The sequence below is a fragment of the Bos javanicus genome, chromosome 16 (genome assembly GCF_032452875.1).
Source record: "Bos javanicus breed banteng chromosome 16, ARS-OSU_banteng_1.0, whole genome shotgun sequence".
In the NCBI taxonomy this organism is placed as follows: Eukaryota; Metazoa; Chordata; class Mammalia; order Artiodactyla; family Bovidae; genus Bos; species Bos javanicus.
In genome coordinates, this window is record NC_083883.1 from 12,751,767 (window position 1) to 12,765,567 (window position 13,801).

Below are 13,801 nucleotides of genomic sequence, written 5' to 3' on the forward strand. Positions count from 1 at the left end.
GCAGACCCTGCAGGCAGACTGTGATGCCACACGCCACACACAACGACCCCCAGCAGCCACTCGGAGAGAACAGCAGCACACACTACTCAGCCAACAGAGGACAAAACAGAATCATAGCATATATTCATTTAATCCAAAATCAAGTTAATTTGCGCTTTAGGGAACAAAATTTTGAAAAGAACAAAGAGACAAACAGAAAACAGCAGCGAATTATTGACCTAGAATTAAGCATGTTAATAATCTCAATAAATGTAAATATTTAACATATGGTACTTTACCGGAAAAGTCTGCTGATCACTGCTATAAACCAATAAGAGATTTCATGACAAATGAGTGGCTTGGATATGGAATAATTTTTTAAAAGATCAATATGGTATCAGAATCAAGAAACTTCCAGAAAGCCTAAGCAGCACAATGGCTTCCAATCCTCCATCATAAAAAATGCTCGAGCATCTTCTTTCGAACTGAGGGCAGGGAGACACACACTGAAGAATGTCATATATGTAGACAGCATGTTAATACCCCTGTTTCCACATACACTTATATATACTGCCTAAATTGCCTATTTTCTATCAAAGAAATTCTTACCTGATCTGTTCAGTCTGTACAATCCCTTCTTTGTGACCCTCCAAACGAGCAGCCAATCTCTCTTTATCAAGGCGTACACACTCTTCATCCTGAAAATAGTCAGTAAATATTTTAAAATTTTACTTAACTTTTAAAACAACAAAAAAACCATAAACACTGCACGTAACTTTTGCCAAAGGTCCCACCTATAAAGTCCCAGGCATCACTGGCCTTGGGTCAATTTTATAATACTTTTAGTTACATAAAGAACTGACTCATTGGATAAGACCTTGATATGCGGAAAGATTGAAGGCAGGAGGAGAAGGGGACGACAGAAGATGAGATGGTTGGATGGCATCACCAACTCGATGGACATGAGTCTCAGTAAACTCCGGGAGTTGGTGATGGACAGGGAGGCCTGGCGTGTTGCAATCCAGGGGGTCGCAGTCAGACACCACTTAAGCAACTGAACTGAACTTTACATAAAAACAGTAACAAATGTATGCTGGAGCACCTAAGATTAGAACTGAAAGCTTACAAATAAACTTTAGTAAGTTTTTCCTATGATTAAGGCTTTTTTATTATATAGCATAGCTACTCTTACTCAGAAAGACAATATACAACAAAAAATTCCTTCTCCTCAGAAAAGTAACATTTTATTAGTCCTAAATGTTCACTGGAAGGACTGATGCTGAAGCTGAAACCCCAATACTTTGGCCACCTGATGCGAAGAACTGACTCCTTGGAAAAGACCCTGATGCTGGGAAAGACTGAAGGTAGAAGGAGGGGATGATAGTGGATGAGATGGTTGGATGGCATCACCCACTCAACGGATATGAGTTTGAGCAAGCTCTGGGAGATGGTGAAGGACAGGGAGGCCTGGCGTGCTGCAGTCCATGGGGTCGCCAAGAGTCAGACACGACTGAGCGACTGAACTGAACTGATGAGGAGCCTTAACCACAGTCAAAACTTTCATCTTGGATCCAGATGGTTTTCGTATATTGCCCCAGGTCCTGAACCTTTTAGCACAGAACAACACCAGAAGTGAAAGCTGAATGTTTTTCAAAGGATCTTCTTCAGAACGCCATGCGCTTCCTACAAAGTGCCCATGAGCCATTTCATACCTGACTTCAACCTTTGCAACTCAGCTTCTACCTTATTTAGGTATTAGAATCTCAGGTAAAAGTTAAGTCTGAAAAGTGGTTACTTAAAAAACAAAACTTACTAACTCTGATCTAGTTCAATGCCTACATTCAACAAATGAGAAAACTGAGAACCAGAGTCAGTGTCTATGGCTAACAAATATGAAATTGTATAAAATCCATCAGTAGATTCTACAAACCCAGAGAAACGTCGTGCTCTAACTGTGTTCTAACCATGTTAAACTTAAAACTGCCATGCTGCCGGGGTGAATGCAAAGACTAATATCTCAACAAATGTGTTAAATTACATCTAAAATAAAAGTTTAACACATATTACTCAAGTTCCTTAAGAGACTGATTTTAAAGACAACTGCAGCCTAGGTTTCAACCAGATCCCAAGGTTTCTCTCTGCTGGCAAAGTGCCTAGCAGGCCCTCAACAGATATTTGAACTGAAAACTCTCGGTGTGTAATATGGCTATTTATGTAATTCAATTTAACTCTACAAATACTCTGGAAAGAATTTTATTATGCTATTTCTTGTTGATTCTTAAAGTTATCAGAATCCTAGCAAATCTGCAATTCTGAGATATTCAACTCTTTCAAATAATTAAACCATGGATTTCAGTTTTTCCCCAATAAATGAAGAATTTAAATTCACTTATTTTGTACACAATGTGTTACAACCTCCTTTTACACACAAAGAGTTGTGGAAAATTTCAGTTTTGCTGCCACAAAATCTGTACCCTGCAGAGGGGAGCAGCCAGGAGCCAGACTGCCTGGGCTCTAATCCTGGTTATGTGCTCCCCAGCAAGTCACTGCTCTCTGAGCCTGTGAGCTCACAGATGACATATGTGGTACTGCCGACTTCAGGAGGTGATGGTGAGGATTACAGGAGTTAACAAAGTACATCAAGTACATAGAGTATCACCTGGCGCAGAATAACAACAATGAGCTAATTATCTCTATCATTATCTGAAAAAACAAGTCTCAGAGTACACTGAAGCAAAATTACATAATCTTGGCATGAAATTTTGTCAGTGATTCTACTGTATGTATTTACCAACCAACCTTGCCCCTAAGAGTTACTTTCCTTATCCTTTTCTAACTGTGGATGCTTTGCTATTCATGAAGCAGGCAAAAGGTACAACTATTGGATTGTTACACAAGTATCAAATGAAAAGACTTACAGTTTCTAGTAATGTTAACCCTACCAGTGATTACAAGTGTTATTCCTATACTGGTCATTTATTTATAGCCGATTTAGTCATTTCTCAGATTTTAAGCAAGCCTCTAATGCATTATCTTCCATTTTCAGAATGTTTATATGTAACTGATCTGAGGCTTGTTATAAACTTAAATAAACAGTACTGTAATTATACAATTTAAATTCCTAACATTTTAAAACTTTGTAAAGTTTTAAGACAACTGACCTAGTTAATAAATTATCTTTTCAACATTAGCTGCATTTCTTAAAGGGTTCTATTCAACATAAACTGTCCTTGTTTACCAACAGTAATATTCCACTTGCTGACTATAAAATACTACCAAATCATCTAACCTGACAAGTTAACATAGGAAAAAGTAACTGTTCACAGCTCTTCAGAGGGGAGCAAACTCCCACACCACCTTATTCCAAGGGAAAGTGAACCACAACACAAAGGCCAAATCTGCCCCATTGCCCGTTTTATGAAGTTTTTTTGGAGTACAGCCTCGCCTCGTCATTCATGCACCGCTCTGCCTACAGTGCAGAGGGGAGGAACTGGATGAAGACAAGGCCCCAAAAGCCTGAAGGAGGGCTTGTCTGGCCCTTTATAGAAAAGGCTCTGACTACTCATCTAGTCCAACACTTCCATCAACAAGGATATAAAGGCAAAGAAAATAAAGTAATTTGTCCATCATGCAGCCAGTATGTGAGAGATCTTATAGAATATAAAAGCTCAAGCTACTTATTAATCAATTGCAAATATAACCACTTTTCAAGAAAAAAAGCTCTTAGGACTACAATGAGCAAAGAATTCTTACTACTACACAATTTCAATCTCCATTTAAAAAAAAAGAATCACTTTAAAAATAAAGTTCCATTACCTCAATTCGTGGTTTTTTTGCTTCTGCCAAAACTTCATCTGCAGCTCGTTTGACTGTAAGAAAAAAAGAAATAAATGTACAGTTTGGGGACAGGTGTTTGAGAGTTCAGTATAAACATGAAACAAGACATACCTTGAGTAGATCTCTGCAGACCTATTTCTAGAGGGGCACTTCTGTCTATACTGGCTGATGTTGCTGAAGATTTAAAAAGATATGTGAAAAGATAAATATTTGAATATGTAAGATCAGAAATTTATGCAAGGGAAATACTCAATATCTGTTACATTTCTTACTTAATATAGGATTACGTCTCTTAAAAAACTAAGTTTTAAAGCAAGTTTGTAAAAGCATTTTATTATAAAAGATTGATCTGTAATAAAAAGTATGTAAGAGGACAAACTATTTTTGACCTTTTAACTTACAATGTGACTGAAATCAACTATAAAGAACATATTCCCAACATATTACAACGTAGGTATGTAGAAGTGTATGAAAACATAAATAAAAATATAAACGTACGTGTTAATTCACGAGGGATCAACATTAGAGCACAGCTCTGAATCGGGTGGCGAGTAGTGAGCCATGTGACAATGTGAAACAAAATTAACACAGAGGAAATAGCAAGTGCATAGGATCTAAAGTCAGAAAAGCTACAAGAACCAGGGAGACTGAGAGCTGATGAGGTCACAGAGATGAGCAGAGCATGACTGTGCAGGTCAGGGAAGGAGGATGAGCTGTATTCCAAGTGTGATGGGAAGGTACAGGATGGCCTTGAGCAGGTGAGTGACACAATCAAGTTCAGATGCTCTTCAAAAACAGGTCCCTCTAAGTGGTGAGCAGAGACTACACGGTAGGAAACGAACAGCAAGGACCTTCAAGAGGGCTGTGCAATGGTCTAAGGAAGAAGGTGGATCAGGGTGGTTATACAATGCTAAGAAGCTGTCATACTTTCAAAGATAAAGAAAGGATTTGCTGGTGGAAAGGATGTGAGCTATGAGAGAAGAGGAATCAAAGATTTCTCCAGGGTTTGCAGCCTAAGCCACTACATGAATGGGGGACCATTTGCTGAGATGGAAACACTGGGAGACCAGACCTGCTCTTTCATTGTCTGTGGCGAGAAGGGAAAGAGGGAGTCGGCACTCTATTTAGGATATGTTACATTTCAGACACCTGTTCAATACCCAAGAGAAAATGCTGACAGTGAATTTATAAATGTGAAGCTCAGTAAAACGTCAATGTTGGAGATAAGGAATCAAGAAAAAAAGTGAGGTGGACAATGAGTAGAAAGAGAACCTCAAGAGTCTGTTGCCCCAGATGCCAAGTCAAGAAAAGCTTTCCAAAGGGGAGTAAGCAGTCAACAGTATCAAATGCTACTGAGGTCAGGTTAGCTGTGAAAAGCAGAGACCAAAGGATCTGCCAATCATGCATCAGCATTGACCTTATAAGAGTGATGTGAGTGAGACAGTGAGGAAGAAAGTTAGACTAGAGTAGACTCAAGAGAGAATCAGAGGTAAAGAGGAAGCAGTGATACCACACAACTCTCACAAAGAATTTTGTAATAAAAAGGAGAAGAAAAATGGAGCAGTAGAGAACAGGAAGCGTGTGCATTCTAAGTCTGTTAAGTTGTGTCCCACTTTTTGCGACCCCATGGACTGTATTGCCAGGCTCCTCTGTCCATGGGATTCTCCAGGCAAGAATACTGGAGTGGGTTTCCATTTCCTCCTCAAGGGATCTTTCCTACCCAGAGATAGAACCTGCATCTTATGTCTCCTGAATTGGCAGGCAGGTTATTTACCACTAGCGCCACCTGGGAAGCCCAGCAAATAGGAAGGAGGGAGTTTAAAAAAAGTTGTTAATGAGAGATATTACTGTGTACATCCTAAATGGAATGATTCAGAAGAGAACTGATGATGCAAGAGAGAAGCAACCATTTACAAAGGAAAAGTCTCTGAGAGTGCAAAAGGCAATGGACTTCACATGCAGGGAAGGGCTAGCTGGTCCTAGGAGTAAAGTGCATACACGGTAACAGGAAAGAGAAAGCAGCACGTGGACAGAGTTGCAGGTAGGGGAAGTTTATAATGAGAATTCATAATCTCTTCCCACTGATTCTTATTTTACAGGGAGTGGAAACCAACTCCTGTTTAAGAATGAGACCAACTTAAAAATTACTCACATGCTTCACCATTGAGATATCCAAGTAGATCTTTTCGGTCAGGTCTTCTAACCACTGGAATATTTTCGGTCTAGAGCCAAAATTTTAAAATAGATTATCAAATCAATAATTATAAGAAGCTTTAGTAAAGTTAAACAACTTTTAACATCTGAATTTTATTCCAACTTATCTTGGCAACATATATTAGAATCATATTTCCAGAAAATAACCAGACTGAACAAATCTAATAAAATCTTGAAAATTTTTAAGCATATTGATTTTTGGTAACTTTATTCTCAGTTCCAGTAACATATACAAAAGATAACCATTAGAAATGAAACAATAATCCTAACCCTCTTCAAAATACCAATTATATTCTTATTTTTTCCCTTGGATTATTCTAAGTATTTATTAATTCTACTCATGATGTTTTGGATTTAGTCCCATAGACTGTTCATTTTATTTAGGGTTTCCAAAGTGCTTTTGTTTCTCACACCCTAACCATACCTCCTCAAAATATGGTACCTGAACTCTTTCAAATAAACTAAATTAGCACTTAAACTAAATTTTCATAATTAACAATAAGTACATGTCCCAACAATATACACTAGGGAAAAGACAGGCTTTTCAAGAAATGGTGCTTGGAAAACTGGACTATTACAGGAACAAGAATCAAACTGGGCCACTTTCTTATAACATATACAAAAATAAACTCAAAATGGATTAAATACAACAATAAAACTCCAGGAGAAAAAACAGGCAGTGTGTTCTTTGATATGAATCTAAGCAGTATTTTTCTGGATCTGCCTCCTCAGGCAAGGGCAACAAAATAAAAAAATAAACAAATGGACTACATCAAACAAAAAAGCTTTTGCATCATGAAGGAAACCATCAACAAAATGAAAAGGCAACCTACTGAATGGGAGAAGATATTTGCAAACAATATATTCAGTAAGGGATTAGCCTCCAAAATAGAATAACTCACACAACTCAACATCAAAAAAACAATCAATCCAATTATGAAGTCAGTCATGGGAATGTAACGTATAGCATGAGGACTATCATCAATAATACTGTAAAGATGTTGTATGATGACAGTCGGTTACTACTTAGACTTAATGTGGTGATCAAGTCACAATGTATATAAATGCAGAGTCACTATGCTGTACACCTGAAACTACTATTGAATGCTGACTATACTTCAATAAAGAAAAAAAGAAAATGACTAAAAAACAGGTATGTGTTGTTTAGGAATGGGAAAAAATTTAGGAGACTATACAGAAAAATGTTAATGACAGCTGTTTACTTTCTACATTACATATCTCATTTCTCTACTGTTGAGTGTGCATAAATTTGTAAGCAGGAGACAAAGAGTAGAAAATTAAATTTGGAAAATGTGTCTGTTGTGATAAATGAGTAGTTTTCCTTTGTTCTCTTATATTAGCAATTTGTAAAGAGGTGAGCAAAACAAATAAAACTGTATACTTTAGGCACCAAGTCATCCTTGGTGATAAATCCAATGAATTCTGTCATTACCACAGTTTTCTCCACAGTTTTCATAATGTAAGCAAGCAATAGCAGAGTACAGGGAAAAGCTGGTTACAGGATTATACAGTTAGAAACTCTCTGTTACTTTATTTAGGCAACAATGAGTAAGCACCCTTAATATTTTGGCTAATTACCTTATACTAAATACTGACCATATTTTACTGCACCAAATATTCTGCACATACACCCTAATGACACGAGATAAACAATATTTAATCACTTGAAATTAATTTGTTTTTTAAAAGTTAGGTTAAATTTAAATTTCTGCTTATGAGTATAAACAAGTAAGAGCGCACAGGTTTTTGGGGGCTTGTTTTTAAAAACTAGTCTACATGGACTACCATTAAGTTAAAAGATTTGAATTAATTTTCTTTAAATTACTGTATCTAAGTTTGACAATACACTTGACCATTTAGTCACTAATGGATTATGTATGTTATCACCAACAGAAAACAGGGGCTATGAGTCAGAAAAAGTTGTTTCAGAAGGTCTGCTCAAAGGAAAGAGCAACAAAGGAGTTAAAAATTTTGTAGAACCCTGGACTTTCCAAATTCTACCCTTTCAATCTAGCAAATATTCAAGAGAAATGATAGTTAAACCTTATGGGACCAAAGATCCTAAGGACCACAGTAACAGTTATGGCATCAGTTATGTGCTACAGTCATTCCCCAGAGACATAATGTAAACCTAAACAAAGAGTCTGGACTATCTTTATTACCTCAAAATGAATGGACCTATTCAACAAAACATTCTAATCAGTGCCTGATTTCATTTTTAAAGACCTGAGTTAACAGAGCTTTATAGAGCAAGACGCTGCTATTTTATACCACAATTTCCCAAGTCACAAATACTTTCACCCCACATAGTGCATTTTTCAATACACACTTGACACTAAACATATACTTCTTGTTCAAAGAAGCTGTGTTCAAGCACTCTGAGGCAGAAAGCAGGCACCTTTCAATCATCTGAAAACAAATAAATTTATCAACAATGAAAAAAGTTTGTTGATTAAAAAATTCATTTTAAAAAGCTGTCTACTGGAACTTCCCAGCAGTCCAGTGGTAGAGACTCTACACTTCCACTACAGGGGGTATGGGTCTGATCCCAGGTCAGGGAACTACAATCCCTGAAAAAAGGGGGGGAAAAAAAAAGGGAAGGGAAAAAAGCTGTCTACTAAACCTGACTCTTTTTGATGCCAAAAAATCCTTTTTTCTTTGAGATTAAACTAGAGCTCCAAAATCACTGCAGATGGTGACTGCAGCCATGAAATAAAAAGACGCTTGCTCCCTGGAAGAACCTAGACAGCATATTAAAAAGCAGAGACATTACTTTGCCAACAAAGGTCCATCTACTCAAAGCTATGGTTTTTCCAGTAGTCATGTACAGATGTGAGAGTTGGACTATAAAGAAAGCTGAGCGCCGAAGAATTGATGCTTTTGCACTGTGGTGCTGGAGAAGACTCTTGAGAGTCCCTTGGACTATAAGGAAATCCAACCAGTCCACCCTAAAGGAGATCAGTCCTGAATATTCATTGGTAGGACTGATGCTGAAGCTAAAACTTCAGTACTTTGGTCACCTGATGTGAAGAACCGACTCATTGGAAAAGACCCTGATGCTGGGCAAGATTGAAGGTGGGAGGAGAAGGGGATGATGGTTGGATAGCATCACCGATACAATGGACATGAGTTTGAGTAGGCTCCAGGAGTTGGTGATGGACAGGGAAGCCTGGCGTGCTGCAATCCATGGGATCGCAACGTCAGACAAGACTGAGCAACTGAACTGAACTGAAACTAGAGTTCTGAATATCTGAGTCTTCCCACAGGCTTACACAATTTTTAAAACATCCCTAAAAAACAGCTCTGAAACTCCTACTAATATAAACATTACTCACAACTCACAAATTAAAAAAAAAAAAATCACAAATTAAAAAAAATCCACATAAATTGATCTAACTTTGACCCTCCAGGAGACTTTATTACAGATAAACCTTTCATTCTTTTGATCTGAAACTCATGAGGGAAGTTATCGCCAAATAGGATCAACTATCAAATTCAAAACAAGTCTCTAAATGAATTCTACTTACAGCTGCACGTCGGACATAGACAGGATGCGATAGGTGCACATTATTAAGTAGAAATAAGATCGAATCCAATGTGTAGTACTCTCTAGGTTGGCCTTCCTTCCCAGTCCTGAAATGATTAAGACAAGATTGTTACTCACAATTCTAATACAACTCCTTGGGCTTAATCATATAATATTATCTACACACACGGTGCTATCCAAAGAAAAATATTCTTAAGAGTATGAAACCTAATAAGTGAAAATGGCATTTGGGCAAAAGAAATACAAATGCAAACAATGACAAAAAGCAAGAGGTAAGGAAAGTACTATTCAAACTTTATTACTACAGACTTTTTAGAATTTGGTCCAAATTAGCTTCTGGGCTTTGTTAATAGAGAAACCTAATCAGTTAGGAAGGATCCTTAAGAGAAACAAACTGATTAAAAGAAGCACACTAGTCACTTAGGCTAAACTTGCAAGAAACTTACCATGTTTTCTAAGTAAGATTCTGCTGAGAAAACACCCTTACCAACATTCTTTAACACTACAATTAAATTCAGAGATTCTTATGATTCTTATGACTTCTCTCAAATTAAATCAGTGATGTAAAACCAAAACTAATTCTACCTGTGATAAAACAGTCGTCCAGGAGTGCAAGCCCTTTCATGCAAATACATAATACTACTTGCTCAACAAATGTTACTGTCCAATCCCACTGTCCTATTACATTCTCCCCATCTAGAAATATCAACGTATTGTTTAAATCCATCTGAATATGGCTCAATATAATCAGTCTCAAACTTATTTTTCTAGCCTCTATTTCCACTTTTTCTCCAAATCAATATACTTCAAACCACATATCACTTATCACTGTACTATGAAGTAGATAATACATGATTAACAAGTTGTATCTCTTCATGATACATTAAAAAAAAACAATGCACTGCATTCAGTAAGGGTAAATATTAAGGTCATGCATATGTGTGCATTTCCCTATACACAGAGAATAACACTCAATGAAAATACATGTATTGGTGTGATTCACTGCTGCAAAGGTTTGAAATCTACTGTTCTAAGCACACTTTTCTTACTACTGGCTTCACTCAGTTATCAAAACATTTCCTTTCCAGCTCTCAGGTCTTTAAGCACGCAGTTCCCTCAGCTGCGAAGACCCAGCCCACTACTTCGTCCTCAGAATTCCTATCCATTCCTTAACATTTGTTCATTCATTTATTCAAGAAAAACCTAGCATGTCCATAGGTCAAACACACTTCTATGAAAACTTTCCCAGTTAGAAGTGATTGCTCTCTTTAGGAACTGGAATTCGATTCGTATCAACTTATGTGTCATCTCTTCCACTCTGACTGAGGTAACCTCCTTTGAGGCACCGACCCAGGTTTTCAAAATATTTTCCAGTTCTCGGACTGAACACCCTCACACTGTGAATACTCAACCATTTTTTCAAGAAAAACCAATCAGTCAAAAATCCAATCAGCGCTGAGCTCCTACACAATGTGTGGGGCAGAGAACTCCTAACCTTTTCCAGCTTGTTCCTCCTCAAATCAAATAAACTTTTCTTCACATAAGCTGTTAATTTGTTTTTAAAATGTAAATCTGCCTGTGCAAGTTCCTTTTGAAAGGAAAAAAAAACAGAAAACTCAGAATGATTTTAGCCATCTGCACAAAGCTAATTAAACCATAAGCAGCCCAAGATGCCAAAAAAGTAAATAAAAACCAAGGAACTAAACTTCCCCTAGCTTTTCATCAACTCTTCCTAAAGTCCACTGCTCCCATTCAATCAAGCAAAGCAAGTATGGAAGTTTCCGTCTAGGGTTCTAGCTATCCAAATGAAACGCCACTGAGAGACGGTTCACTCAAAAAGCCCCTCACGATGATCAGACCTTTTTTTCTTTTGAAGTACATATGCATATATCTATTTTTTTCAGATACTTTTCCCATGTAGGTTACCCACAGACCCCCCTTCAGGTGTCTTCCTTAAGGACTTAAACTCGGGCAACCCCCACCGGAATCAACATTCCCAGAAACACTCTCTTCACACACATTTCCCCCAGTCGCACACTCTACCCGTTTCCCATTTAGAACGGCAAAGTTGACTTCATTTCAATGCAGGAACTTTCTCCCCGAGGAAGACCCCTGCCTTCAACTCCAACAGATTTCGACGACTTGTCCCAGGTCGCCGAAATCTCTTTCCCGTCCTAACCTGATGGAGTGGGTTCCCTTCTCTCTCTGCTTGACGGAATCGCGAAAGGAGACGGAACCGACCAGGAGCTGCCAAGGGCCAGCAGAGACCAACGCAGAACAGCCTCAGAGAGAAATTTAAAAAACAACAACAACTAAAGGACAAAAAGAGCAGCCCTAGGACCCGGCGGGGCGCTCCTTCATATGCACCTATGCACCCGGCCGGCTCTCCAACACACAGGGGCAGAGACCTCCACACGGAGGCAGAAACCTCCATACGGAGCCGCGGAGGAGGGACCCCTCCGGACGCCGCTCCTCCTCATAGACGAGCTGCAACTTCTGCTCCCGGGAAAACTTTTCCCCGGAGCACCCGTTTTCCTCCACCCCCAAGGGGAGCGGGGGGGAGGGGTTCGGAGAGAGAGAGAGGGGAACCCGGCGGCGCCCAGCCCTGCCCCCCGCCGCAGCAGACTCACCCCCAAACCACATAGTTGGTCTTCACGTTCTTGGGCCAGGAGAACTCGCCGAAGATCACTTCGTCCCCTTTCACCACAATCTCCTTCTTCTGGATGTTGTACTGTCGCAGGACGCTGAGCACGTCCGCCATCTTCGCCCCCCTCGCCGCCGCCGGCCCCGGGCCCCGCCGCCGCCGCCGCGCCCGCCGCCCCCTTCGCCTGTCGCCTCAACCCCCCCACCCCCCGCCCCTCTGCCTCGGCCGCCGCCGCCGCCGCCGCCGCCGCCGCCGCCGCCGCGAGCCAACTGCAGCCGCACTGGCAGCCGTCCGCGCCTACGACAGCAGCGGGGGAAGGAGCCACCCAGGCCGCCGAGGACCCCGCGCTAGGAGGCAAGGCCCCGCCGCGGGCTGCCCGCGGAGAACGCCTGACCGCGCGCGCCGCCGCAGCCCGCCGCCAGGGGGCGCCGCGCCCGCCCGGGAAACGCCCCGCCCAGACTCCCACTTGGTGCGCGGGGCCGACTCCCGGCCCGCAACTCACAGGACGCGGGGACGCAGCGCCCACGTACGGCGCACGTACGGGGTAGCTTTGACCGACGCACGCGCGGAGCACGTACCTCATCCTCCTCCCCGCCCCCGACCCCGCCCCCACGCGCAGCGCGCACGCGGCAGGCGACAGGTGCGCGCGCACCTGCGCCCGGGGTCTGGGAGTCAGTCCTCAGAGAGCGCACTGAGTGCTCCCGGACGGCCCCGCAGTGTTGGCCCCTGGCCAGCGCAGTGTGGTCTCTGCTTTAACCAGGCTGCAGCCTGGTGAGAGGTTTGCCGAGCCAAGGTTGCCGTCCCGACGAGGTCGTACCCACCTATCAAATGGCCTCTTGATAAACCCCTATAGAAGGGAAAGCTGTTTGGGGGAAGGTGTTGCTTTGGGGGTTATTTTTTATTTTGTGTTTTTAGTGGACTCGCCTAGATCAATGCCGGGGCACTGGTGTTTGTTAGCTGCCTTTTGACCTCAGTCAAGTTACACACCTTCTCACAGAATCAATTGGTTAATGGAGAACATGGAAGGTAAAAGCATCACGCAAACCAAAAAATCATAAATATTGGATCTTCCCCCTCTCCGTTCCTTAGATGGTGGCTTTTTCCATCTTGCCCCCTTCTCCTGGCCAGCCTCAAGGGGCTACAGTTTAATAGCTGTCTAACGAGATGCTAATAGGAGAGTTGAGAACACAAGCTCAATTTATTGATATAAACTCAGTTTACTGTGGCATGTCTACCTTAAACATACCCCATGGGCCATTTAAAAAAAGTATCTTACTATAGAAGAAAAGGGGAAAAGTCAACTTTGTGATTGACATAACCAAATTCTTTTACCTGATTTGAAAGAAAGCAATTTTCCTTATGTGCACTGCAGAGAGATCTGTAGAAGAATGTGGTTCACTTTTCTGTATTCACTCTTCAGCCATTTTGCAGCTGAATTTGAGAAATTTTGACTATTCTGTAGATTTTCCTGTTACAATAGTATTTTTCTAAACTTCACCACAAACGCGTTAAAAAGAACCTTTTTATTTATCCCCAGTACTATCTACTCTATTTATACT

The 13,801-nt window shown here is 40.7% G+C and overlaps 1 protein-coding gene across 1 annotated transcript in view; it reads right to left on the reverse strand.

Moving 5' to 3' along the window:
* The window catches only part of CDC73 (cell division cycle 73), a 92,337-nt gene extending 79,900 nt beyond the window's left edge, over positions 1-12,437 (reverse strand). Inside the window, exons 1-6 of the mRNA XM_061382159.1 lie at positions 12,229-12,437; positions 9,579-9,684; positions 5,969-6,038; positions 3,928-3,990; positions 3,796-3,848; positions 589-677 (exon numbers count right to left, since the gene is read on the reverse strand). Of these exons, the coding sequence (XP_061238143.1) occupies positions 589-677; positions 3,796-3,848; positions 3,928-3,990; positions 5,969-6,038; positions 9,579-9,684; positions 12,229-12,359 (512 nt within the window). The 5' untranslated portion in view covers positions 12,360-12,437. The remainder of the gene's footprint in view (positions 1-588; positions 678-3,795; positions 3,849-3,927; positions 3,991-5,968; positions 6,039-9,578; positions 9,685-12,228) is intronic.
* Between the last annotated feature and the right edge of the window lie 1,364 nt (positions 12,438-13,801).